This window comes from the organism of the source record quoted next, unplaced genomic scaffold (genome assembly GCF_019419815.1).
Source record: "Pyrus x bretschneideri cultivar Hongxiangsu unplaced genomic scaffold, Pyrus_bretschneideri_v1 Contig23, whole genome shotgun sequence".
NCBI lineage: Eukaryota > Viridiplantae > Streptophyta > Magnoliopsida > Rosales > Rosaceae > Pyrus > Pyrus x bretschneideri.
Window position 1 is genome coordinate 5,038,864 of NW_025999535.1, and position 26,377 is coordinate 5,065,240.

The 26,377-nt window shown below is 37.0% G+C and overlaps 2 protein-coding genes and 1 long non-coding RNA gene across 3 annotated transcripts; all 3 read left to right on the forward strand.

Moving 5' to 3' along the window:
* Nucleotides 1-2,285: 2,285 nt before the first annotated feature.
* LOC125467882 (E3 ubiquitin-protein ligase RMA1H1-like) lies at nt 2,286-4,854 on the forward strand. Its single transcript, XM_048585466.1, has 2 exons — nt 2,286-2,447; nt 3,922-4,854. Exon 2 carries the CDS (start codon nt 3,933-3,935, stop codon nt 4,701-4,703), a length of 771 nt encoding a protein of 256 aa, XP_048441423.1. The 5' UTR covers nt 2,286-2,447; nt 3,922-3,932; the 3' UTR covers nt 4,704-4,854.
* A 12,695-nt stretch (nt 4,855-17,549) lies between these two features.
* LOC103947672 (expansin-A12) lies at nt 17,550-19,493 on the forward strand. The gene is made up of 3 exons (XM_009358599.2): nt 17,550-17,685; nt 18,391-18,700; nt 19,178-19,493. The coding sequence occupies exons 1-3, from the start codon at nt 17,550-17,552 to the stop codon at nt 19,491-19,493; spliced, it is 762 nt and encodes a 253-aa protein (XP_009356874.1).
* Nucleotides 19,494-24,950: 5,457 nt separating this feature from the next.
* On the forward strand, nt 24,951-26,209 carry LOC125478087. The gene is made up of 2 exons (XR_007258901.1): nt 24,951-25,183; nt 25,921-26,209. It is a non-coding gene; the product is annotated as an uncharacterized LOC125478087 (long non-coding RNA).
* Nucleotides 26,210-26,377: the final 168 nt, after the last annotated feature.

The following is a 26,377-nucleotide window of genomic DNA, read 5'->3' on the forward strand; positions in this document are numbered from 1 at the left end:
GGGTAGGAAGATTCCTCTGTTGTTGCCGGCCCTTTGCCAAACACCATATAGCTAGGCTGCACAGATTTGTGACCCAAACGGTGACGTTTTGGTGCATGTGATGTAATTCTAAAAATCCCCGCCTAGCACCGCCTAGGCCCTAGGCTATTGGTCACTGTCCCGATTAATGCCTAGACGTTTGAAAATTAAGAAAGGGCACCTAAAGCTACTGAGGCACCCTTCTAGACCGTCTAGGCACCCGCCTAGCCGGCCAAGATCTACCTAGGTTGTGACTCACTTAGACAGAAAATAGATAACTTTCATTTTGTATTTTATTTTATTTTTCAATAAATTGTAAGAGTCTTGTTGAATACTTAGATGAATACACATTATATGCTTGTTTCCCATGTTTTCATTATGTTTCAATAGCTCATAATATATATGTCATTCTATTTTGTAGTTTATGATGAAATTATATATATATATTTTAAGTATAAGTAGATACTTATTTACACGAAATATAATAGATTTAATTAAATTCGCCTAGTCTGCGGGGCGCCCGCCTAAACCCCACCTAACCGCCAGGTCCTAGTTCGCCGCCCGACTAGCGGCTATCGTATTTTATAACCTTGTGCAAGGACGTGGATCATATTTTGCTCTAATCAAAGAGGCACTCTTTTCTTCTTAAGAAAAATGATGAGGTTACTTGATAGACAAGACTTTGTGACTCATGTGCCCTCCAGCTCAGTTCTGCAAATAATTCACACTATATTCATAAAAAAAAAGAAAATTTATAGATATATTATTTTATTAGGGGCCTACTCCAGCTTAGTTCTGCAAATAATTCATACTATGTTCATAAAAAGAAAATTTATGGATATATATTATTTTTCTTTTTATACTTTATTCTGTATTAAGATTGTATGTGTTAAATTGTGATTTTCCGTTAAGCACGGACCGCTCTTTATAATAATAATAATTAAAAAAAAAAAAAAAAACTATGAGTTTGATTATGTCGGCCTTGTGAGAATTCAAATTGGGAGCCGAACCAATATAATGATCCGATCCATAACCGTGGAATCAGTTTAAGAAAAAGCGGTCTCCTTTACACTCAAATTCAAAACTTTTTTTCTCGTAAATTAGAGTAGTAAAATATTGTCTTGTTAGTGTCGAAGGAGGATTTTTCAACCTTAAAATTAATGTTAGGTATTTATATAGACTATATTCATGACAAATCATATAATCCACAACAAAAAGACCATTAAGTACGTAACCTTAATCAAATACACAAAAATTAGAGGTCACAAGACCAATTAAAACTGAGCTAATATATCTACCAAACAATAAAATTGAGCTAAGAAACTGATTTTATAAGGCTTACCAAAATATAAGTAGTTTTCTCTTTACACCAATAGATTTTCCGTATATGCAGAACACAAAGTGACACATTACATGCATAAGATAAGTGGATGAACAATAAAGAATATGAGTGCATTTTTGTTTACCATTCTCAAGTTGTGGTAATACTCACCACCCTATTTATTATCGTTTGATGCATTTAAATTTTGAGATTTAAATCTATCTCGAAATATAAACTCATTTAACGGTAATAATAAGATGACAAAGCAAAAATATTCCCAAAGAATATACTCTTAAAATAATACATCTCAATTGTATAATCCATTTATATTAAAAAGTGTGACGGTACACATAAAAAGATTTCGAAGCAAATCAAGATATTTTTTTTTGATCAAACGATATTATATACGTTAAATGTGGGAGAGTAAGCTAAGTCTCACAATGATTTAGCAATAATGCGGTTCAAATCCGCATTTTGTGATAATCGAACACTTACAAGTGAAGATGAATGTCACTAGACCGTAGTATTAAGTGGCGAAGCAAACAAAGAAATTTAAAGAGGGAAAAGGAACAACTATTTAGTATTACGGTTTAATGATATTTCTCTACACTTGTAAGTGAGAGGTTTTAAGTTCAATTTTCGCCAAAGACGAATTTAAATCATATTATTGCTAGTTCATTGTGAGACTTAGTTTACTCTTCTACTCTTTTAATTTAGATAATGTTATTTGTTAAAAAAAAAAAAAAAAACAAAGGGAAAAAATAACGAAGGGTGTCCTAGACGTTGAATTGTTGTAGAGGGATGGGAAAGAAAATTAGTTTTATATATATCTTAGACATACTCGAGACCAAAGACAAGAATACCAAAAATACAAAACTCGATCTCGAAAGATAAGATCTTTTTCTTCTTTTTGTATTTATAACACCTTCACCCTCCTACTTTCGCTCTCAACCATTCCACCTCTCCTCTCTGTCGCCAACAATCAAACCCACCACCTCTCTCTCTCTCTCTCTCTCTGTATCTCCTTCCTCTTTCTCTCGTAACCTGTAAGATTCGCAACTCGCTTTTGATTGCCACCTCGATCCGTTCCAGCATTTTATCTTCCTTGGTATGCACTATTCCTCCCTCTCTCTCTCTTAATGTCCTTTTTCGTTTAATTTATTTCTGGAATTTGTGTGGGAAAGTTCTCGAATTTATTGGTTGTGATGGGTTTCTCTTGCATTTTGATTTCACGTTTAGAACAATGATGGGTTGGTTTCCTTTTTCTTTTTTTTCTTTTTGTTGGGTTTTCAGTTGCCATGTTTTAATTTTATCTTATTTATCTGCAATTTCTGATTCCTATAAAATAGAACCGTTTCCTGTATTTCCTTAATCCTTCTTCTGCGTTTAATTGGCTTGGGAAAATTTGTGTTTGGAACGGAAAGTGTGTATCTTTTAATGTGATTTCTGTTAACATGGATTTTGGTATCAAGATTTTTCATAGTGGAATTCTTATGTTGATAATTTCTGCCATTGTTTCTGTACATCTAACAAAAACCTTGTTTTTATACTTCTCCCAATTGTGATTTTTCAGTTTCAACTGTTATATACATACTTTAAATTAACATGTCTTAACTGCTAAATTTTAGCTGCTAGCAGGTTGTTTGACTCATATATATCAATGAACTGGAAATTTTCCTTGAGGAATAAGCAAATGTTTTGTTAGGCTTACTTTAGCTACTCAGATTCTGAAAAATTGAGTATCTTAAGCTATAGTTTATGTCAAGGGCATTAATCATCCTACATGATCATCTTCGTGTTACTAAGTAGTTCACTTGAACTTAGATTTTCCTCCGGAATTCCATTCGAATATCTGTGAACTTTTTTTTTTGGAGAGTAAGCTTTTGACTTTTGCAATCCTTGCAAGGGATTGTAACTTTGTTTGTTACGGTCATTCACCAATATCGTTTGTAATAAAAAAAGGGTTTTGCTGTTTTGCTTTGATCTTGGATATGAAGCTTGTTTTATCAATTTCTTCTTCCAAAACATTTTTCGTGGATACTTGTGGCTTGATTTGAAGTCTTCAATCAGGATCCATAGATTTTGAAACCTGGATTACTGAGATCTTGATATCCTCTGGGATCTTGAGATCCCGTCTTGAGAGTTGTTTTATTTATCTTTTAGACTAGTAAACAAGTTCTTGCTTCTCTTCTCCAATTTTTTTATAATATATTCCTATCACCTGTGTTACAGCCGTAGATAGAACTCTGGTTGGGAGACTGGAATGAAACACTATTTTTTGTTTTATTCATTTGTGTTTTTTCTAGATGCTTAGTGTCTGTTTAGAGATAGAACTCTGGTTGAGCTGGCCGTCTGTGGCGTTGTTGAGGTTGATTATAAAAGCTTTTTGTAGAGGTCATAATATTTAGGGACAACTTCTTTTGCAGTATTTAAATTCCTTTCTTGTAGTATTAGTTAATGAAATCTCTTCTTCTTTGTCAGACATGCGCAAAAACACAATCACACACACTTGAATTGTTTCGTCTTCTTGTTTATAATGAGAATTTGTGCTTACTAATGAATGCGACCTTTCTTTGTAACAGAACACCTCGCTATGGAACAGAACTTCTATGAGCCTGAGACACACTTTGTTTCAGTTGGAGATGTTTCGGTCAAGAAGTGGAATTCAATATCATCCCCAACTACAGTCTCGGACAATGACACTGGTTCCTTTGACTGCAATATATGCTTAGATTCAGCACATGAACCTGTGGTGACTCTCTGTGGTCACCTGTACTGCTGGCCGTGCATTTACAAGTGGCTTCAGGTCCCATCCACCTCTGATGAACAATCCAACCTGCCGCAAACTTGTCCTGTCTGCAAGGCTAACATCTCCCCTTCTTCAGTTGTTCCCCTCTATGGCCGAGGCATTTCCTCTTCAGATTCTGACGGAAAGAAACCTCAGTTGGATATGGTTGTACCACGTAGACCCCCACCTATGTCCAACACTTCGATAACTGCTACTACTGCCACATCAACGCCAAGACAGCAACTTCATCCAGATTTTTTGCAAAGGCATTCACAGTCCGTTCACGATCAGTACTACCCTGCTTATGGAGGTTATGCCACAAACTCAGAATCAGCTTATCTCGGGGGTACAACGATGACAAATTTATCCAATCCAACGATTGGAATGGTTGGAGAGTTTGTGTTTGCAAGGATGTTTGGGAGCTCAAACACCAGTTTGTTTACTTACCCGTATCTGAATTCGTACACCCCAAGCAGTCCTAGGATGAGAAGGCAGGAAGTAGAGCTTGACAAATCTCTCAATAGAGTAACATTCTTTCTTTTCTGCTGTTTTATGTTGTGCCTTCTCTTGTTCTGAACACATTCTTTATATAGCTTCACTCTTTGTACAGTTGTAAGAAATGACCGTCATACAGAATATATACACAATATGCTGGTAGAGATTTTGCAGAAACAACTCTTGTGACATGTATATTTATCTGTTCATATAATTTTATTTTATGTTAAAATTGGTGTTTTACTAGTATTATGCAGGATATTACTTCTTTCTTTGGGCGCATTTAGGGGTAAGCCAACAAGGGGAGAAGCAATACTATGGGCATTTGGGAAGCCCTTAAAATGCTTTTTGCTCAAAAGCCCTTTCAATAAGTGTGTTTTTGTTGGAAGCACATAGCATGTCTTCTAAGCGCTGGAAGTGTTATTTTCGAATTTATAAGCACTTTTAACTCTTTTTGCTAAAAATAGTTAAAAGTGTATTATTCTAAAAGCCCTTTTCAGACAAACTTCTTAGCTAAAACAAACCGGGCCAAGAAATCAAAAGAACATGATGAGTCGGTGTTTGAACCCGATTTTACACAATCGGCCCGAGCAATCGAGGTCGTTGAATGAACAGAATTTTAGACCATTGAAGGACAAAATGGTTGAAATAATTTTTAATTATTATTGAGAAATAATATTGTGATTTTAATCATGATATTATCTCTTAGTAATATATTAAATTATTTAAACCTCATATTTGTCTAAATTCCAATTAATTTGAATGATGGTGGACTATTAGGATATGCACGGCGTCAGATAATGAAGCAGGCAGAACAGTCCAATTTAATTTGGATTTGTTAGCAGTATAACGTGTGGATTAGAGCAACTCGGCTTGGATTTTGATCACGTGGCATAGCATGGGATTTGCAAGGCTTGGATAATGGTGAGATAGGAGACCTAAGTAGGCTAGGTTGTTTATGGATGTTGTCAGATGAATTGGATTGATGATGGACTTGGCCTGCATGTCGTGTGAAAGGCTATCAAATATATATATATATATATATAGATAATTGGTGGTTGCCGTATAAGTCTGCATGCCATGAGAAATAATGAAAGGCAAACTATATATATATATATAATTGGTGGTTGTTTAGATGAACAGTTATTTGTTCAAATCCAAGCCTGCATATTATTTTGGGATTCACACACACACACACACACACACACATATATATATATAATTGGTGGTTGTTTAGATGAACGTTATTTGTTCAAATCCAAGCTTGTAGATTATTTTGGGATTCGATGTGATAAGACTAAACACAAGGATCGAATTTGGTTGCATTTTTGACTAAGTTCAGAGTCCTGGGTGTAGTAAGGCTTATCCGAGGATCAAGTCAGTGGAAGAGTTTTAATAGCTTGGGAGTCTTTATCAGTTTATCAACCAGCGTGTACTCGTCCCTATAAATACGAGACATCATGCAATAATTGAGCGACCGCCAATTCAACACACAATTGCTCTGCGCAAAACCTCTCAAACATCTTGAGATTTTTTATTTTCTTTTTCCCGCCGACACATCTTCAGTTTGGATAAACAGCACTGTGAAGGCAACTGGCGAACACCTTCAGTTTAGATAAACAACACTGTCGCCGTAGAATCAGCTGACCGATGAGCACCTTCAGTTTGGATAAACAGCACTGCGTCGAGGCCGACTGGTTACCTATCCAAGTCTTGGTCGAGAAGGGTTTCCAAATCCTTATTGGCAGAGGTCATTTTATTAGCCGTTTCGGCGAAGTAAAGTGTTACGAGTCATGACATTCGGCGTATTGAACGCCGAGTGATTTTATGATTGGATACTCATAAGTAAGTTTCAGAGTTCGGCATTCTGACGGCCGAACCACATTTACCATCAAGACATACATCACCTTTGAATACTTGAGTCCGTACAGTCTGGTGTCGATTTGACGTGCTTATACTCTCACGAATATAATCACTGTGACCGAATCTGGCCCTAATGATTTGTGAACTTCGCAGAACTAGCAGCCTTGTCTTCAGGCTCAAGAATCCAAAGGCCGAGATTTGTTCCTTCCTTAGCCATAGTCGCAAGATAAAGAAGTCAGTAACGCGCACAACGCAACATCAACAAATTTTACTCCTCGACCGAGCTCGGCCGACGAGTTGGCACGCCCCGCATTCAACCGAAGGATGTAGTTAGCTTATTAGTTACTCGGCCTGCGTGCCACGTAGGCTTTGTAATTTTTAGGGTCAACATTTTGGCACGTCCAGTAAGACTCAGTGCTAAAACTACGAAGTTCATATGATATATCAAGATTCCAATCCGGCTGCACGTAGCCGATCGTACGAGCTCTTAGAGGAATTGAAAAAGACAATGGGAACGAAAAAGATCTTTGGAAGTGGAAAAAATTCTTCTTGGCCATACAGAGATGCAAAAGTCATTCGCTTACATGTTGAGAATAAAAGCTCTTGTTACCCTGCAAGAGCAATGGGTAAATGAAGATAGCGCTCGATTTAATACCTGGCTAGATGGAAAATATTTTCCTTGTTTTCGACTACAAATCGATTCCATTTGAGGAATGGTTGGTTGAAAAGACCGGGGGGCAATTTTCCGCTCCGGCCGTAATCAGATATCGGCCTAAGAAAATTGTTACTTTGGCCAAAGAACAAAGGCCACCTAATTTTTTCGGTCGAGACTGAAAATATGGTCGGCCAAGAAGAAAAACCTAGGCCACCTATTTTTTCGGTCAAGGCTGAAAGTGTGGTAGGTTTAGAAGAAAATGTTCAAGTTTCTAAGCCAAAAATTAAATCAGAAAATAATTCGTCAGAAAAGTGTTCCAATGACGAACAAGACCAATTCATGGTTTCAATTGAACAAACCACGCCAATCGATATGATTATTGGTGATAAAGCAGATATGGAGCAATCCCGTTTGGCTCAGTTGTTCGGGTTAAAAGCCGAAATTGGCGAAATTATTATGCCTGGGGGGCATAATAATTGTCCAACACGTTTGGCGGCCAAAAATGAAAAATATTCCGCCGAGTCAAAAATATTTGGAGAAAATTCTTTTCTCGGCCTAGAGCGAAAACAATTTGAGAATTTTGATGTAAAAAGATCTCGGCTCGGAATAAAACATCATTGCCCTCCTCCACTTTATGGCTCGGCCACTTTTATTTTCATTTGCTAAAATATATATATATATATAATGAATAAATTATTTTTTTAACCATCTGGCTATTTGAGCCAATGGTGCATAAGAAAATAGGGGGCAACGATCAATCCATATTTCGTACCTCGTACAAAAATATCATTGCCAAAGGAATGGAAGATAGAAGCTTTTGGCAAGAAAAAAAAAAAAAAAAAAAAAAAAACCTTGATGCAGTGTGCAGTCGGTCGCAGGCCGATGCATGTGATTATGCATAAGGATTTGGCCAAGATAAACCATTAGGCCGAAGTCAAGGGTAGGTCGAGAAGGCTGAGAAATTTTTAAAAAGTGGATGTCATGATTCCATTTTCCCTGACATGGTTTCACTTTCTCTTTATTTTATAATAGTTGAAAGGTAGGCATTGGTTTGGTGAAGCAAAAAGATTTGATGTGACTCAAATATGGTACTATCATGACCCATATATATATAAGTCTTGGTTTTAACAAAGCCATTTGGGAAGGGCCACCTTTATTAGACGGTAGGCCTTCATGTGGTTCCAATATTTCCATGGGGTTTTATATATAGCTTGCTTCAGAGTGTGATGTGATTTCTGGACAAGAATGGCAGTAGGCTTCACCCTATGGCCATACGGTTGCAGGAGGGGAATCATGATTTGCTTCCAAGTTATGTCAGAATGCCATTGGGGAAGAGACAAAAGTTTTTATTAAAGGCCGAGCTTGGCCAACTCGTCGAGGTATACTTTCCAAGTAATATATATGCCCATCAAACATATATAGCTGACTACATGTTCCTCGGCCACTATAAGACCCCCTGATGTCCTCGGCCACGATGTTGTTCCTCAGCCACTTTTATTAGTTGTGTTCGTACACATGCTAGCCAAGGTGGTTGGTTAATGGCGGATACTCAGCAAATTGCCGAGCTACGCATGAGGCCTGTTTATTTTTAAGCCTTGCCGATGAAGGATATTTGATGACTAATTTCCTTAACCATTTGGCTTACAAGCCGAAGCTCAAGGAAACTGGGTGGCAATGTTTGGACCCGATTTTACACTATCGGCTCGAGCAATTGATGCCGTTGAATGAGCAGAATTTTAGACCATTGAAAGACAAAATGGTTGAAATAATTTTTAATTATTATTGAGAAATAATATTGTGATTTTAATCATGATATTATCTCTTAGTAATATATGAAATTATTTAAACCTCATATTTGTCCAAATCCCAATTAATTTGAATGATGGTGGACTATTGGGATATGCACGGCGTCAGATAATGAAGCAGGCAGAACAATCCAATTTAATTTGGATTTGTTAGCAGTGTACCGTGTGGATTAGAGCAACTCGGCTTGGATTCTAATCACGTGACATAGCATGGGATTTGCAAGGCTTGGATAATGGTGAGATAGGAGACCTACGTAGGCTGGTTGTTTATGGATGTTGTCAGATGAATTGGATTGATGATGGACTTGGCCTGCATGCCGTGTGAAAGGCTATCAATTATATATATATATATATGTATATGTATATATATGTGTGTGTGTGTGTATATATATATATAATTGGTGGTTGTTTAGATGAACGTTATTTGTTCAAATCCAAGCCTGCATATTATTTTGGGATTCGATGTGATAAGACTAAACACAAGGATCGAATTTGGTTGCATTTTTGACTAAGTTTAGAGTCCTAGGTGTAGTAAGGCTTATCCGAGGATCAAGTCAGTGGAAGAGTTTTAATAGCTCGGGAGTCTTTATCAACTTATCAACCAGCGCGTACTTGTCCCTATAAATACAAGACATCATTCAACAATTGAGCGACCGCCAATTCAACACACAATTGCTATGCGCAAAACCTCTCAAACAGCTTGAGATTTTTTATTTTCTTTTTCCCGCCGACACATCTTCAGTTTGGATAAACAGCATTGTGAAGGCAACCGGCGAACACCTTTAATTTGGATAAATAGCACTGTTGCCGTAGAATCAGCCGACCGATGAGCACCTTCAGTTTGGATAAACAGCACTGCGACGGGGCCGACTGGTTACCTATCCAAGTCTTGGTCGAGAAGGGTTTTCGAATCCTTATTGGCAGAGGTCATCTTATTAGCTGTCTCGGCGAAGTAAGGTGTTATGAGTCACGACATTCGACATATTGAACGCCGAGTGATTTTATGATTGGATACTCACAAGTGAGTTTCAGAGTTCGGCATTTTGACGGCCGAACCACATTTACCATCAAGATATACATCACCTTTGTATACTTTTGTTTGTACAATCTGGTGTTGATTCGACGTGCTTTTACTCTCACGAATTTACTCAGTATGACCGAATCCAGTGCCGACGATTTGTGAACTTCACAGAACTAGCAGCCTTGTCTTCAGGCTCAAGAATCCAAAGGCCGAGATTTGTTCCTTCCTCGGTCGTAGTCGCAAGATAAAGAAGTCAGTAACGCGCTCAATGCAACATCAACAAATTTTACTCCTCGACCGAGCTCAGCCGACGAGTTGGCACGCCCTGTATTCAACCGAAGGACGTAGTTAGCTTATTAGTTACTCGGCCTGCGCACCACGTAGGCTTTGTAATTTTTAGGGTTAACAGTCGGTTAAGCTTCTATACTAAGGTCTCATTTGGGAAACCGTATATAACACTAAATAGGATTAATAATACAAAGCCGGGTGTTTGGTTTACTTATGTATTAAATAATCACTTGCTTAGGTAACCCCGCCCTACTAGTTTAATACGGCTCACGCCCGCTAACTAATACCATCCAAAAGCTAAGGATAATTAGTCGGATCTTCAACACGCTGAATTAGAAAGATGGAGAGGCTTGTGCGTTTTCTGATTTTCATCTTCTTCCAAGCAACTGCTCTTTCTCCCTCCATTTTCTCTCTCTAACCCAAATCCAGCCCATACCCTTTATTCCCGCCGACTTACACACCCAATTGCATCTGGGCCGTTGCTGAATTAGTAACTACTACTAATGCATTTTGACTTTGTAACTACTACTGCACTAAATGCCTTGTATTTTGACTTTGTAACTACTACTGCACCAAATGCCTGACTGATTAAATCAGTACTATTCGATGCACATATTATCTTATCCGATTGAAATAGTTAGTAAAATGTGAGCTGCCAGACGAGACCTAAGTGGTTGGTAATAAGGGACTTATGTGCAAGCCGTTTTAAGAGTCATCCAACTTTATCGTATGATTAAGGTTCCTGTTGTGTTACAAGTGGGTCGAAATGACCCATGAGAGTACTCAGAATGACTCCAAGGATGGTATTGGTACTTAATATCAACTTTATATTGACATATTGGTATTAAAAGATATCTATCAAATATCTCTAACACACACACATATACACATGGCATCACTAATTGGCTTTGTGGGACTCAAATGGGTGCTACATCAACACACGAATGAATTTTCTAATGGAATTAGACGACAATGACAACATTGATGACTAAAGTAAGAAATTAGAGATACAATTGATGAGTTTGAAACATAAAAATTCAAATTATTGAGTTGTCAAAACATAAAGGACTATTTGTAATAACATCCGTAAACACTATTACAATATTTAATATTATTATCAAACCTAAAAGCTAAATAGTTCAATTAGTAAATTAGCTTTTAAGCCCTCTCCTATTCAGACTATTCCGGCCCCCATTTCGCAAATGCCGTTGGTGCCTCCATGACATCAAGACTCCATCTTTGAAATTCTTCTTTGAATTGTAAAAGAATTGACTATGAAAACTTGTCGAGAATAATTGTAACGATATTATATTGCTTTATGAAATATTATTTATTTGTAATTTTATGAGTTTTTCTTATTAATTATGCTTTCATTCTTATAGTTATTTAAGATTCTGCCACATGGTTATTAGAAAGAGAGTTCCGGCAATTACATATCAAATAACACGTATCACGAAGAAAAAATAAGCAAAATATTAAACACATCTCTATATGTAAAGCCAACAGTCTTTTTAGGGGTCACGAGTTTCACAAAAAGTTTTTGAACAAAAATACCCCCCAAACAAAAAAATTCAAAAGCAACCCAAAATAATACAGGGGTATTTTCATCATGTAAACGGTTTTTTCAATAATTAATTCTTTTTGTACATTTTTTTTATTTTATTTTATTTTATTTTATAATTAGTACATAACAATAGGCTAGCAATAATATGATTCAATCAGTGTTTATTAAATATATATATTTTTTTAAAACACATTCAAAACATCTTATGAGGTGTGTAGTGCCGGTTATAAAAAAAGTCTTTCGCACACGCATAATAATGTGATTCAATTAATTATCAAATTTTTTTTTTGAACAAACGGTATTATCTACACTAAAAGCACTTCTAGTGTAGGAAGGCCCCCGATGGCAATTGGCAATTGAATCCCCTTCATTGAATAGTAACTGCCTTTAATGAACAATAATTACCTTTTGCATCTTCACCCCTAAACTGAATAGCCATGACAATAGGCAATAAAATATTAGTATTTTTTATTTTATAAAATAATAAAAAATAATTTTATTTGTAATTTCGGATATGATTTTTAACCAGTCTCGTGACATCACGTGTCATTATCCAAAAGTACAATTTTTTATGATAGATTTCGATAAGATTTGTATCCAATTCCGCCGCACCACATGTCGTTACCTTTTTAGAATTGTTAAGGATAGATTTCCGATACAATTTTTAATCAATCTCGTCGCGCCACATGTCATAATCTGTTTAGAATCTTTGAGGATAAATTTTGATAAGATTTTTAACAAATCAAGGCGTGCCACGTGGCATTATCTACAACATAATCCTTTCTTTTTTCTCCATATATCCCACCATCCATCCTAAGAATTCACACATCAAAATCAAAATCTCTCAAAATCTCTATCCTTATTCATAGTTTCTCCTTCCTTCTTACAATGTCTTCTTCAAGGATGTTGTGGGAAATCGATGGGCAAGAGAAAGAATTGTTTAAGTAAGGGGAAGAAATGTTCAATCTCCAGGAAGGAAAAAATGAGATGGAAGAGGATGAGGATGAGGAAAGTAGAAGGAGAGATGACAAAACAAGAAGCCAAAGGGCATCACATTCCCGTCGAGTCATCTAAGCTGTGGCTGAGACCTCTAGGCCTAGGCGTTCAGCAAACATTGATAGAAGTAGGCAACGACGAGGTAAGGATCTCTTGGACGATTATTTTGTCCATAACAGTGTATTCCTTGATACGTACTTTAGGCATCATTTTAGAATACAACGACATTTGTTCAACAAAATCATGATTGCTATTTGCAACCATGATTCTTACTTTGTGCAAAAGAATGATGCTTTTGGTGTCAAAAGTCTTCTTCCTGAGTAAAAAATTACTGTTGCCTTGCGAATGCTTGCATATGGAGCATCTGCAGACCAAGTGGATGAGATAACGAGGACGGGGAAATCAACCATTCTTGAGTCCCTAATGAGGTTTTGCTTTGCAATCGAATCTATATACACCAAAGAGTATCTCCAGAGACCTACAACAATGGACTTGTAAAGGCTTATGAAGAAATGTGAGATTCGAGGTTTTCCTGGCATGATTGGAACCATCGACTGGATGCACTGAACCTGGAAAAACTATCCAAGTGCATGACAAGGAGCTTATGGGGACAAAAAAGGAGCAAAAAGTATCATTTTGGAGGTCGTGGCATCATTTGATACATGGATTTGACATGTTTTTTTTGGTGTTCCAGGAGCTCAAAATGACTTCAATGTCCTTGCCCAATCTCAGTGTTCGACGAGGTGCTACAAGGAAAAGCACCGAAAGTCACATATTGGGTAAATGGACATAAGTATGACGAAGCACACTATCTAGCAGATGACATTTACCCAAGGTGGACATCATTTGTCAAAATAGTGCCACGTCCGCAAAGTGAAAAGGAAAAACACTTCGCAAGTTGTCAAGAGGGGTGTAGGAAGGATGTGGAGTATTGTTTTGGTATCCTCCAAGCTTGTTAGGCGATTGTCAAGGGTGCTGCCAGATTGTTTGATTTAGAATTACTTCAATCCATCATGATGACGTGTATCATTCTTCACAACATGATTGTGGAAGATGAGTATGATTATGATGCCATTGATGAATTTGAGCCAGGCACAATGAACAATTCCAAAACACAAATATATTATGCATATGACGCCACCAAAGAACCCGTTCAATATGAGCCATTAGAAAGGGATGAACGTTACAAAGAAAGGCTCATTCAACGATATACTTCACTACAATCCTCATACTATGACAAAGCCCGGCAAAGTGACTTGATAGAGCACTTGTGGGGATTGAAACAAGCTCAAAAAACTTAAAAACAAGCTTGTGGTGGAAGAAGAATGCTCTTAGTTTGTTTGGTGTGTTTTTTAAGTTCATTTAGTGTGGCTTTTTTATTTGGTATGTTTTTTAAGTTCATTTAGTGTGGTTTTTTTTTTATTATTTGGTGTGTTTATGTTCTTTGAATAAAGATTCTCTTAGTTTAAATAAAATACCAAATTAAATAAAGATACTCTTAGTTTAGATAAAGTTCCAAATTAAATAAACGTACTCTTAGTTTAAATAAAGTACTCAATTCAATAAATACGAAATTACATAGAGTACCAAATTAAATAAATACGAAATTACAACCCATAGAGCACCAAATTAAATACATACGAAATTACAACCCAAAGTGATTGGAAAATTATGGGCTCCGATTATACAACAAATTCCCTAGTCCCTCGTGAATGGAAAATCATCACCTAACCAATTTGTGGTGCTGGGACCATCTCCACTTGCTCGCTCGTCTCCTTCACACTTCCTTCGCACCACGTCTACTTTCTCCGAATTCCAAAAATATTTAGAATTCGGAGACATCCCATCTACAGGCATGTTCATAATGTCATGATCTTATTGAGCCATTCTTTCTTTTTTAAGCACTTCCCTTTCTTGCCTAAGTAGCTCTTCTCTCTCATTAGCTTGAAATAGTCTCTCAGTAGTTGTAGCTTTTGCCTCATCTCTAGCCTTTTCAGCCTCAAATTTAGCCATTTCCCGCACCAAAATCAATTCACCTTGGCGAGCAAGTTCTACCATATATTTTGCATAATCATTCTTGGAAGAACTCCCTTTTTCTCTTTGAAGCCTTCTTACCTTAAGGCCTAAATGGATAACGGATTGACCCCGACACTTGTTCAAGGGTCGTTTCTGGCACTTCTTCTGTGTCACTTTCATGAACATGTGAGTTGTGATCTAGCGTAGAGTGTAGAAGGGTGTTGTTCATGACAACTTCTGGACCGACATGCACAACTTTGAATTTGGGACAATCTTTGACAATATTCCAACATTCTCACCGGTTGAATGATTTGTTTTTGTTTTTGGCATTATACGAAGCTTGTGCTTGAAGTGTCTACAAAATGTAGGAGAAGAAAAAATTATAATCAAAGTAACTAATGTAAATTTGGGTATAGTACAAACAAATAAATAATATATTGTTATCTGATCTGCGTAATTTTCCCCACTTCGAATATTAGTACTAGCTTGTGCCAAGACGTTTCTCCAATGAATAAACGATATTGGCTGAGTATTCTCCAACGACTTGAGAGCGATTGTTCTGTTCTTTTACCACCAATTTTCTCAAAAAAAAAAGGGAATGAATATTGCTCCACATTTCTTGCAACTGCATCTCATTACCTGTAAATCGGATCATAAGTAACTTCAACCTAAATAGAACACAACGTAACATCTTCAATAAGCGTCTAATTCATACCTGCATCATTAGCCATATTTTTTGGAAACAAAAGTATATAGAAACATTGAGAGAAAGATTGGAAAGTGATTGAAAGTATTTGAGAAAATATGAAAGTGTGGTGTAAGGTGGAAGATAATGATAAGGTATTTATAGAAAAATAAATTTTTTTTTAATTTAAAAAAAATTGGATTTTTTAATTAATTTTTAACATTTTTAAAATTTTTATTAACTTAATTAATTTCTATTGTTGGATTACATAAAATTTGAAATCCAACCCTCCAAATTGTGACATGTGGCATAACGGTAACATATCAGATTTTTTTAAAAAAAATTTTAAAGTTGAAAAATGTGGACCATTGATTTGGAATCGAACGGCTCAGATTGTGCCTCGTCATCTAGCCGTTCGGGGAGTTTTGAAATTTTTTTTTACTGTTGGAAATCGAATAGTCCAAAAAAAAAAGGTCATTGAAATCTAACGGCCGAGAGGGTGCCACGTTACACCTAGTAACGGCTAAGACAGCCTATAAAGCATGGGTCCCACCACCTAAAATCTTGTCTGTAATGTGCCCCACCGTCATGCATGTTATGCACGTGCCTAGCGCATAAGTTTTTATAACGTGGCTTACTTCATGCTGACGTCAACCTTGCATCACTCCCCTTCAGGCGCTCTGGCCTTGGACTTGTGCCTGAGCTCTCCAACGAGCTCCCCCTTAGCCCAATTGCCCACATGGGTTGGCGCCACTTTGGGAAGGGATTGGATTGCAAATGGAGCTTGTCCACGAGGCTAAAAAGCACGTTGGAAGTGCTCTAAGGGGGAGGGTGTGGGATTAGCCTCACAGTGGGCTAACAATAATGAGATTCAATCAATTGTTTATTAAATATTATTTTCTCTATTTTTAAACACCTTCAAAACATCTTAAGAGGTACGTAGTGCCGGTTATAAAAAAGTCTTTCGCACACGCATAATGTGATTCAATTAGTTGTCAAATGATTGTTTCCTTTTCTTTTTTCTTTTTTTCCTAACAAACAATATTATCTATACTAAGAGAGAATGGGGGTGGGCTTAGCCTCACAATAAGTTAGCAATAATATGATTCAATAAGTTATTTATTAAATATTATTTTCTCTATTTTTAAACACGTTCAAACATCTTAAGAGACGCGTACTGCCGGTGATAAAAAAAGCATTTCGCACGCGCACAATAATGTGATTCAATTAGTTCTCAAATGGTCGGTTTTTTTTTTTTTTTTTAACAAAAGATGTTATCCAAAAAAAAAAATTTGACTTTCTTTTTGTCATAAAAAAAGATTTATTGAAGCAATTCACGCTTATAAATACATTTACAACCTGTAAGTCACACGTAACATATTGCAATTCAGAAAATGCCTTCTGCACTCGCTCACGCACGTGTATGAAGGCTAGTTTAAATTAATTCAAACTCTAAATCGCTCGTGCATAGAGACTAGTTTAAATTAATCCAACTCATTTGAAGTCACCACCAAAATATGTTCATTGTTCGGTTTAGCAGTATTTCGATCGTGTCCATATTTGAGTTTGTACTAAGTAATCGGAAACTCAGATTGGTAGCTTCGTGCATGTTCAGAGCACTTGAATTTGGTCATCATCGTATCAGTTCATTGATTTTCCAATGCCCAACAAAATCACCGACATGTTACTCTGAAGAAACAGCAGATCGCAAAGTACTTAGCTGCCATCACATGCACTTGCTCTCTCATGTTTAAAAAATGTCAGTCCCTCTACCGTACATGTCTTTCCGTACTTCATAAGACGTAGGAAAACGCCTATCCTTTGCAAATACTGATTTTTGTAAAATACGATATCATGCATGCATTAATGATAATTTGCATTTTATTTTATTTTAGTCACCGACAATCCTTTTTTCACTAGTCTATAAATACTAAATGGAAGCTGCTTCTTCAAGATATATTTAAAGTACTTGAGAGTTTGTCTGAGAACAAATTTGGCAAATTACATTTGTGTGTGTATAGAGAGAGTGTTAAAATGGGGCGTAGTCTTGCAGTTTCTTGTGCTCTTTTCTGGAATATTTTCTTGTTTGCTATCACCAATGTTGAAGCCAATGGATGGCTTAGTGGTCATGCAACTTTCTATGGGACCAACCAGGACCCAGCTACCCTTGGTAAGTCACTTGAATTCTTAATGTTAGGTTGATAAAAAAAAATCTTATTGTTAGAGAGACCAACTATTTAGACCAAATTTAATTTGTAAACTATGTAACATGGTTATTGATGATTGGATTATTACTTAAATGTTGATTAACATGTTTATTTGTTATTGGCGAACACATCACTCAATTTGCAAATTTGGTCTAAAAGTTGGTCTACCTAGCTTACTAGATGAGAAAATATATTGTTTCATTTGTGTAACTTTACTAGTTAATTTCTTATTATTATTTTAGAGTTGTTTTCTAGAGTGCTGATAATATGTTTTCTTATTAATTTTTTATTATGTTTTTAAAAAAAATGTCCTCCCGCTGCCTCACATTTTTTTAATATATCAAATATATTTCAGAAGTGTCAATAACAACGTATTTTATGTTTTAAAAATTGTTTTAATCATACTAATTTTTTTATTAACTTGTGCGGACGTAACATGCTCGAATTGGATTATATATAAATGAGTTTGTGCAGTACTCGGCGGCCATCATTTAATAATGTCAATAAAAATTGAAACTTAATAACATTATTGCCAATGATCGGCTGGTTTAATGGCATGCAGTCTTTACTTTGTTATAGAAAATTTTGGATCAAATCTCATGCAATAGTTCTTGGTTTTAACGAAACAAAATCTTAATGACAATATTGTTGATCATATGTGTACGCAGGTGGTGCTTGTGGTTATGACAATACCATCCACGCGGGTTTTGGAGTGAACACGGCGGCCGTGAGTAGCACACTTTTCAGAGGAGGCGAGGCGTGTGGGGCTTGTTACCAATTAATGTGCAACTACAACACAGATCCAAAGTGGTGCCTTAGAGGTCGTTCTGTGACAGTTTCCGCCACCAATTTCTGCCCCCCAAACAACAACGGAGGGTGGTGCAATTTTCCCCACCAACACTTTGACATGTCCACGCCTGCTTTTCTTCGCATTGCCCGACAAGGCAATGAAGGCATAGTTCCTGTCGTTTATAGAAGGTACCAACAATGTGGTCAATATATATTTATTACATAATAATTCACAAGGTCACTTAGTACTACAGTCTAGTGGTATTCCTCTTCACTTGTAAGTGAGAGGTTTTAGGTTCGATTCTCGCCAAAGGCGAATTTGAACCACATTATTGCTAGCCCATTATGAGGCTAAACCCACCCCTTTAAAGAAGATTCGAACTTGAGTATAGTCTGGACCTTATATTGATTGTTGCATTATAATTCAAATATACATTATTAATTGATCGTGGTGTTGATTTGATATATTATGAGAAATGTTAATGAACACTTCAAAAATGTCATCCGGCACTTTTTATTTATAAAAAAAAATAATGAATTAATACATGATTACATATTTAGACTGTCAATAGCAACTCCATATTATAACTAACAACACTTTTAATTGTCGAATATTGCAATTAATAACCTCGAGCATCCACTTTGCAATGTGTGTATGAACTAAAGGGTGTCGTGTAAAAGAAGAGGCGGAGTCCGATTCACCTTGAAGGGACAGTCAAGTTTCAACATGGTGATGATCTCCAACGTTGGCGGAAGCGGTGACGTGAAGGCTGCATGGATTAGAGGGTCGAGGATGAGAAGAGGAACGTGGCTGCCCATGCACAGGAACTGGGGTGCAAATTGGCAAAGCAGCATCGACCTTCGAAACCAGAGACTCTCGTTTAAGCTCACATTGATTGATGGAAGAGCACTTTTATTTTCTAATGTTGTTCCTTCCACTTGGGGGTTTGGGCAAACATTTTCATCCCGCAACCAGTTCTGATCTTACGTACCATTCATTCTTAACTAATTCATCAAAACAAGTTGGGAATCATTATTGTATGTATGTTTATTCAACTATATATAGAAATTAATAAATATATTATACAATTACGACATTTCATCTTTTGAATTTTTATTTCTTAGTTTATGTATAAAGTTGCAGCAGCAATGTTTATACTTATTTTCATAGTCCTCCTCCTTGCCCATCTAAATTTATAAAGGGAACAAGGAAATGAACAATTTAACATCTGCATGTATAATTATTATCTGCCAATAATTTGTAAGCATTATTCCCCAGCTAAGACATTACTCCAAAATCATTCAACACATAAACTATAGAACGTAAGATCCAGTTACTTATTTAGATTATCCATCAATCTTTAGTATGAAATATAATGGTCAAAGTTTCTTCAGAGTCAATTTCTTTCTTTTTTTATTATTTTTTATATTTTTTTATTTATTGAAAGCAACGGCAGTAGTTCATTGATCAGAGATAAAAAGAAGGGTTTTTATCACAAATAGTTCTTGAAGTTGACCCTTATCATCAAGATAATCCATAAAATTGAAAATCAATCAATATAGTCTCTAAAAATAGGTGTCGCAAATCAATGTAGTCCTTTCGTCACAATTATGTTAAAAAAATTCCATTAAGTGCTGATGTGGTGGCACATAAATAGACCCCACAAGATTTACGGGTCTTTTTTTTTAATCACAAATGGTTCCTAAAATTAACACACACCATCAAGATGGTCCCTAAAATTGACCCACACCATCAAGATGGTCCCTAAAATTGAAAGTTGATGAATGTAGTCCTTGAAAATAAGTGTCGCAAATCAATATAATCATTCTGCCACAATTTTGTAAAATTTTTTGTTATGTGCAGAAGTGGGTTTAATAATTAATTAAAAAGTTTTCTAAATACCTTTTTGCACAATGGAATTTTTTTTCTTATAGTAAGGCCTACTTCGAAGAGAGATCATTTCCTCTCAAAGGTACAAGGCTTAACCAAGGCCTAAGATGAGGTTTTGAAACCTACATCCAAGTTGATCGAAGGGAGATTTGAATTTTGTATTTCCCTGGAGGGTCTGTGTTGCAATAGGTCATTGCCCTTAGGAAAGGTAGTACTCTACTACATTAGTTTCCATGTTAGAAAGGTTGTGCGAAGTCACAGCCGTCATTTCCTGGTTGTTTTGTTGTCTTTCTGGTGTTCCCGAGCTGTATTCTTCCGACATCTCGAAGGTGAAGACCTCGTCATCATAGCTTGGGCAAAAATCCATGATGTCTTCACTCTTCTCTCCCCATCCTTCAGCTTGGGACCATGGCGTATCACATCTTTGTGGCTTTGAGTATTTGCACCAGAAAGTCTCATCCATGCTTCCAGAAGGTTCCCAGATGGTTCCCGGTGGCTTGGGGTCGATGATCCATGGGTGATAGGCATCGTCGTATCTGGAGCATGTGATGATAGATACTACCTCTTTCTCTCGGCGTTTCGGCAGAGGGTCAATGTTTATGGCTTGCGTCTTGCATGGTAGCTCTAGCGTCCCTTTGCAGATTTTTGCATGGAGAATTTTTTGCAAAGTTTGGCATACAATAGAAGGATGCCCCACATACTGATGGTAGCAACAGTACCTGGGATCCCTTCTATCTTCACTAGAATGGGTTTTCTACGGTTGGGGCAGCTTGATGGCTTCATATGCGAGCATGGTGTCGAGGATGGTTTGGAATTCCTCGTCGTTGCACGCTAGTGGAAAATAAGTTTCCCTATCGCTATCTCTTTCCTTCATTTTCCGTGGGTTGGAGTCAGATCTATCATCCACGGCTAGGGCATGATGAGCTTTCTTCTTGTCAGTTTTCCAGGGTTTCCTTGTGGAAGGCTTTACTGACAAGCTAGTATTCCTCACTACTTCTAGGAGCCTCAAGAATTAGCTGATACTGATGTTCTCCAAGTACACCTTATAGTCAGCGATAATGTTACTAATACAGATCTCTACAAGGGCTTTCTCATTCTTTTTGTCATAGCAGTCAAGGGCGAGGTCTCGGAAATGTTTGACAAAAGTCACCGGATCTTCCCTGTGCTTTTGACACGTATTGTTGAGCTGAGTTGTCGTGACCCTTTCCTCATGCTGGAAGTACTTTTTACAGAACTTGCCTGCTAGCTCTTCCTAGGTCCAGATAGAACCTGGTGCGAGGGTGGTGTACCAAGTATAGGCACGATCCGTTAGTCTTTATGAAAACTCATTGAGACGGAGGTTACAGTCGTTGGCATGAGGACCAAATCATCAATGAAATGACTTATATGTTCCTTAAGGCTACCATATTTTACGTCAAAGATAACAAGATTGGGAATCTTGTATTCCTTGGGATATGGCATGTGGAGAACGCTGGTTGGATATGGTGGCTCAAGAACATATTTCCAATCCTCCGAATTTATTTCCTTTTCGAGCATTGCTATGATGTCTTTATGAGTGACAAAGAATGATGCTTTCTTAGGACCCTTACCAGCAGCACCAGTTGATTCCTCATGAGAAACCTTTTCTTTAGGCGCGTAGTCCTTGTCACTGGCTTTCTCGCTTGGTTTCAGGATTGAGTTCTTCAACTTTTTCACAAACGCATCAATTTCTTTTTGGGCCTCACCCAAGGCATAGATGACTGCGATGATGTCCGGCATGTCATATTTGTCCAGGTTTCCCTGGCTTTCCTAATGCTGGCTTTCGCATTGAGACTCATCAAGTTGAGAAGCAGCCTTGCCTATGTCTGAGGCGTTGCCACTCCTGGTAGTGTTTCTCTCGGATCTTGGAGCCATTGAATGAAGATTGCAACCTGTCCCCAGTAAAGTCGCCAATTTATGTTAGGGGACTTTTAGGTCGAGATGGACTTGGGCTTTAAGAACATCATCTTGTCTCATTTGGTCCGGATTCGTAACAAGTCTCAGGATATCTCGAAAGAGTTAGATTGTCTTAAGAAATACCCCGGTAACATTAACAACTCAAAGATAGCATGATTGATCAAGATAATGACTTGCTCAAGTGAAGCGTCGTGTGGAAACTAGAAGATTCGGTTTAATATGAGAGAGAAAGGGTTTGCATGGTTGCATAGCATTCTTAGCTGCATAATTTGGGCTTTCCTAGGGTGATAGCAAGGCTTCTAATGGTTGAGATGTTTAATGGAAGGCTGTGGGAATTACTAAGGTTGCATGGATGATAATGTTTAAGGCTTGGAGTATACTTATGGGCTAACTGGAACTTTCTAGGCTTATTTCCTAGGTGGTTCTCTCTTCTTGTGTTTCTTATCCCTCTCTATCTATTACTCTGCGTGTTCTTCTCCCCCTTCTGTAATGGTTTCTCCCTCCTTATGTAAGTGAATGGTTCTTTTTTAGGTTTTAAGAGAATCTTCATTTGTGGCTTAGTCTTCCCCTCATTTCTTCTTAGGCCTTCTATTATTCATTTTTTGGTGTAAGATAGATACACTGTTAAGACCTGCAGTTTTCTTTTTCCCGAGATGCGGCTTTCCCATGGCTGTTTTCCGCAAGCACTACTTTTGGTAGCGTGCCTCACGACTTTCGAGCGTTGGTTGTCTGTGCAAATTGGGAAGGGAAAGTCAGCATTAAATGCCTGACTTACTCGGCTTAGCATGCATTTAATGCATGAATCTAGTTTAGTTTTAACTAAGAGGGTTGGCTTGCTAGGGAAAGGGGTAAACTATGCTAGTTCTCTTTCAATATTGCCTGGGTGAAATACAAAAGGTATGTGCTTAGATCTTTGAGTCCCCAAGCAGCCTAAAGTCTTCCATGACCCCAATTCCACGTAAGCCCAATAACCTTCCGTAACCTATCCACACCACAACCCACTTGATAAGCCTCGAATATGTGCCTTGGACTTAGCATGAATAGTGACCAAGGAAGCATGGCGTGAATATTTGGCTTAATCACCGTGGCATGACATGTTTGTAAATATATTCCTCATAAATCCCGCGCATTGGCATGTGTTTGGGCTTGAATGTAGGCTTTGCATGACAATTGGGCATTGAGACATGGTTGGATTGATATGTCACATTTTTGGACCCCAACAAAATGCAACGTCATTTAGGGGATTAAGGACTACTTAAGTGCTTTGGAGTTATAGCCTATCTTAAACTGTATTAGACTGTTAAATATGTATAGCAAGTTGACCATTATTTGTTTCAAATAATCTATCAAAAAATTATTAACAAATGCGCTGGATATATTGACAGACCCAGACCTAGGAAGGTCAAAGCGTGCTAGCCATCACTGTAAGGTGACGTAACCATAAGAGTAAGTGATGTGAAAAAGTGAATAAATTTAAAACTAATCAAAACTAATTATACTAAACAATGAAAGAGTACACAATCGTGGGAGTAACCCACTACAATTATTCAGAGCATAAAAGATAGTACGACCACCAAAAAGTAGTCAAAGCAGCTAAAGTACACTTATTAAACAACAGTGATAAGTTAATACATCTAAACTGAAGATAATGTCATAACTGCCAAAGGTTCCTTGAGTGCCACGAAGAAATTAGCTATCTAGGTCCGGGTAAATCGTTCAAACTAGCCGTTAGTCTGAGGGTGAAATGTAGCCGGTGATAAAACTTACTACATGTGGTCCTCAAGAAGACTTCTCCAAAACTTAGTAGTAACACTCGCATCACGCAAAGATACAATAGTGGCACACTTGCCATGTAATTGAGTTAACGTAGTCCGCAATCCCTTAGCAAGCAAATTCATGGTGAAGTTCTCTCGAACTTAGTGAAAAGTAACTACGCTGAGAAGGCTAGAAAAATACTCAAGAATTTGAGGATCAAATCAAATCCATCAAATCTAGAGTATGAGATAACTGGATTGGAAAGCATAACCTTAGCTACCATATAGCACGAGACATTTTGGAAGCTCACTGGCTTCGGATTCCATAGGAACTCCGAAGTTAAGCGAGATTGAGCTTGAGCAATCCCAGGATGGGTGACCATTGGGAAGTTGCTCATGAGTTCCCAGAAACAAAACTGTGAGGGCGTGGTCGGGGCCCAAAGCAGACAATATCGAGCTACGGCAGAATCGAGCCTGGGATGTGGTGGAGCTCGGGTCGAGGTGTGACATATATTCCATAGCCTTCCAAGAGAAAGTGCACTGGATCACATTAATTATATACATCATGTCTCACTGAATTCTTGAAAGGTGACAATAAATTAGTCTTCCATATTTACCTTACCAATAGGGAAAATTAGAATCCCATGCACTTTTCTAATAGTCTCTAGATCAAACATTGGTTCTATTTTGAAATTTGATTAGGACGCCTAAACAATAGCCATGTCAGCATTTTTATATTTATTTAGATTACATGTCATTATTGTGTTTTTTTTTAATTTAAAATGTTAATTATTAAATTCCGTATATATCCTTTTAGGTTGATATATTTTTGTACGTGGCCTATTTTGTAGGAAGTCGTATGGTTTCTTCTCCACGTTTGAGCCGTATGGTTCTTCTCCCACGTTTGAATTCTGTGATCCTCAATTTTGAATTCTGAATGGACTTATCCATTTCAGTTAGTGGTTATTTTCACTATTTGATATTGATATCATGTGAGATAATTAGATGTATTCCTTATTTTCGAAGGCTTGAGGCTGGTACGTTCAGAAGGTTTTATCGAGATTCTCTACAACATCTACCTTGCTATCTGTGGTACGTTTGGATAAATACTTATACCTCATTTATAGTGATTGTGATATATTGTTGTTTAGACATAGATGTGCTTAATGGGGTTTCAGATCATTATCATAAAGTTAATGCTTTTTGTAGTTTTGTCGATTTTAATCTGGGTTCGAAAAAGGATTAGAATTGGTTATTTTGTTGTGGGTTTCAGATAACCATTCAGATGCATTCTTTTTAGGTGCCATGTACAATTGTTATGTTGGGTTTTAATGGAGCGGTGCTTGTGTACATGATTTGGTTTAAGACTTGCCGTCCTACGACTAATTCATTTTCCTCATTTTTATTCCTTCTCTTATTAATGCTCATTTATATTGATAAGATATAACACTGAAAGATGCACACTGAAAAAGTTGGATTGAGTTTTTGAAGATTTGAAAGTTGCCCTACACATATTCGATGAAATGCCCCAATAAGCATTGGTGCTACGTGCATTTTGCTTGGGTGTGTAAAGCTCATGAAAGTCATGTTTTACACCAATTTTTTAAAAAATAAATGAGAGAAAAATTAAGCAACTAATAAACTAATATATCTTCTTTGGTATAAATAAGTTGTTGTAGAATATGTTGTTTTTTGCTTTCTTCTCTGCTACTTTGCTAAATAAGAATTCCCTGGTCCATTTAGTTTTTCAGTATTGATTGATATAATTTTACATTTTGCATTGGTAATCTCATGTATAGCTCAGTTTTCCAATTTATGTTTTTATGTAGGACTTCATGGAAGGAGCTATTGTTGGAGATGCATCCATAATGATATTACTGCTTCTATTCCCATTTTTTAGCACACTTCATTTTCCGAATTGTGCAACCAGGTTAGCTCAAGGTTCAATGGTTTGGTAGTTGATTCATTTAACCTTACATATGCTATGAATGAATGTGCATGTTGTCTTTTGGAATGTGACATGGATGTGTATGTATTGCACATCTGTAACAAAGGAGAACACATATTTTGTTGTTATATTGGTGAGCTTAAAAGAATAAAATGAAATTGGCAATGCTAGTCAAGATATTTGTATTACAGAACCATTTTTGGCTGAAGGTATAATGCACACTGATGGGAATGAGTTTTTAGGGAAATTTAAAACACCTAATGCTAAGATGTATTTATCGCATCCTTGGAAAAGCTATATTAGTCATGTTGGTCAGGATTATGAGGGTGGAGTGGATG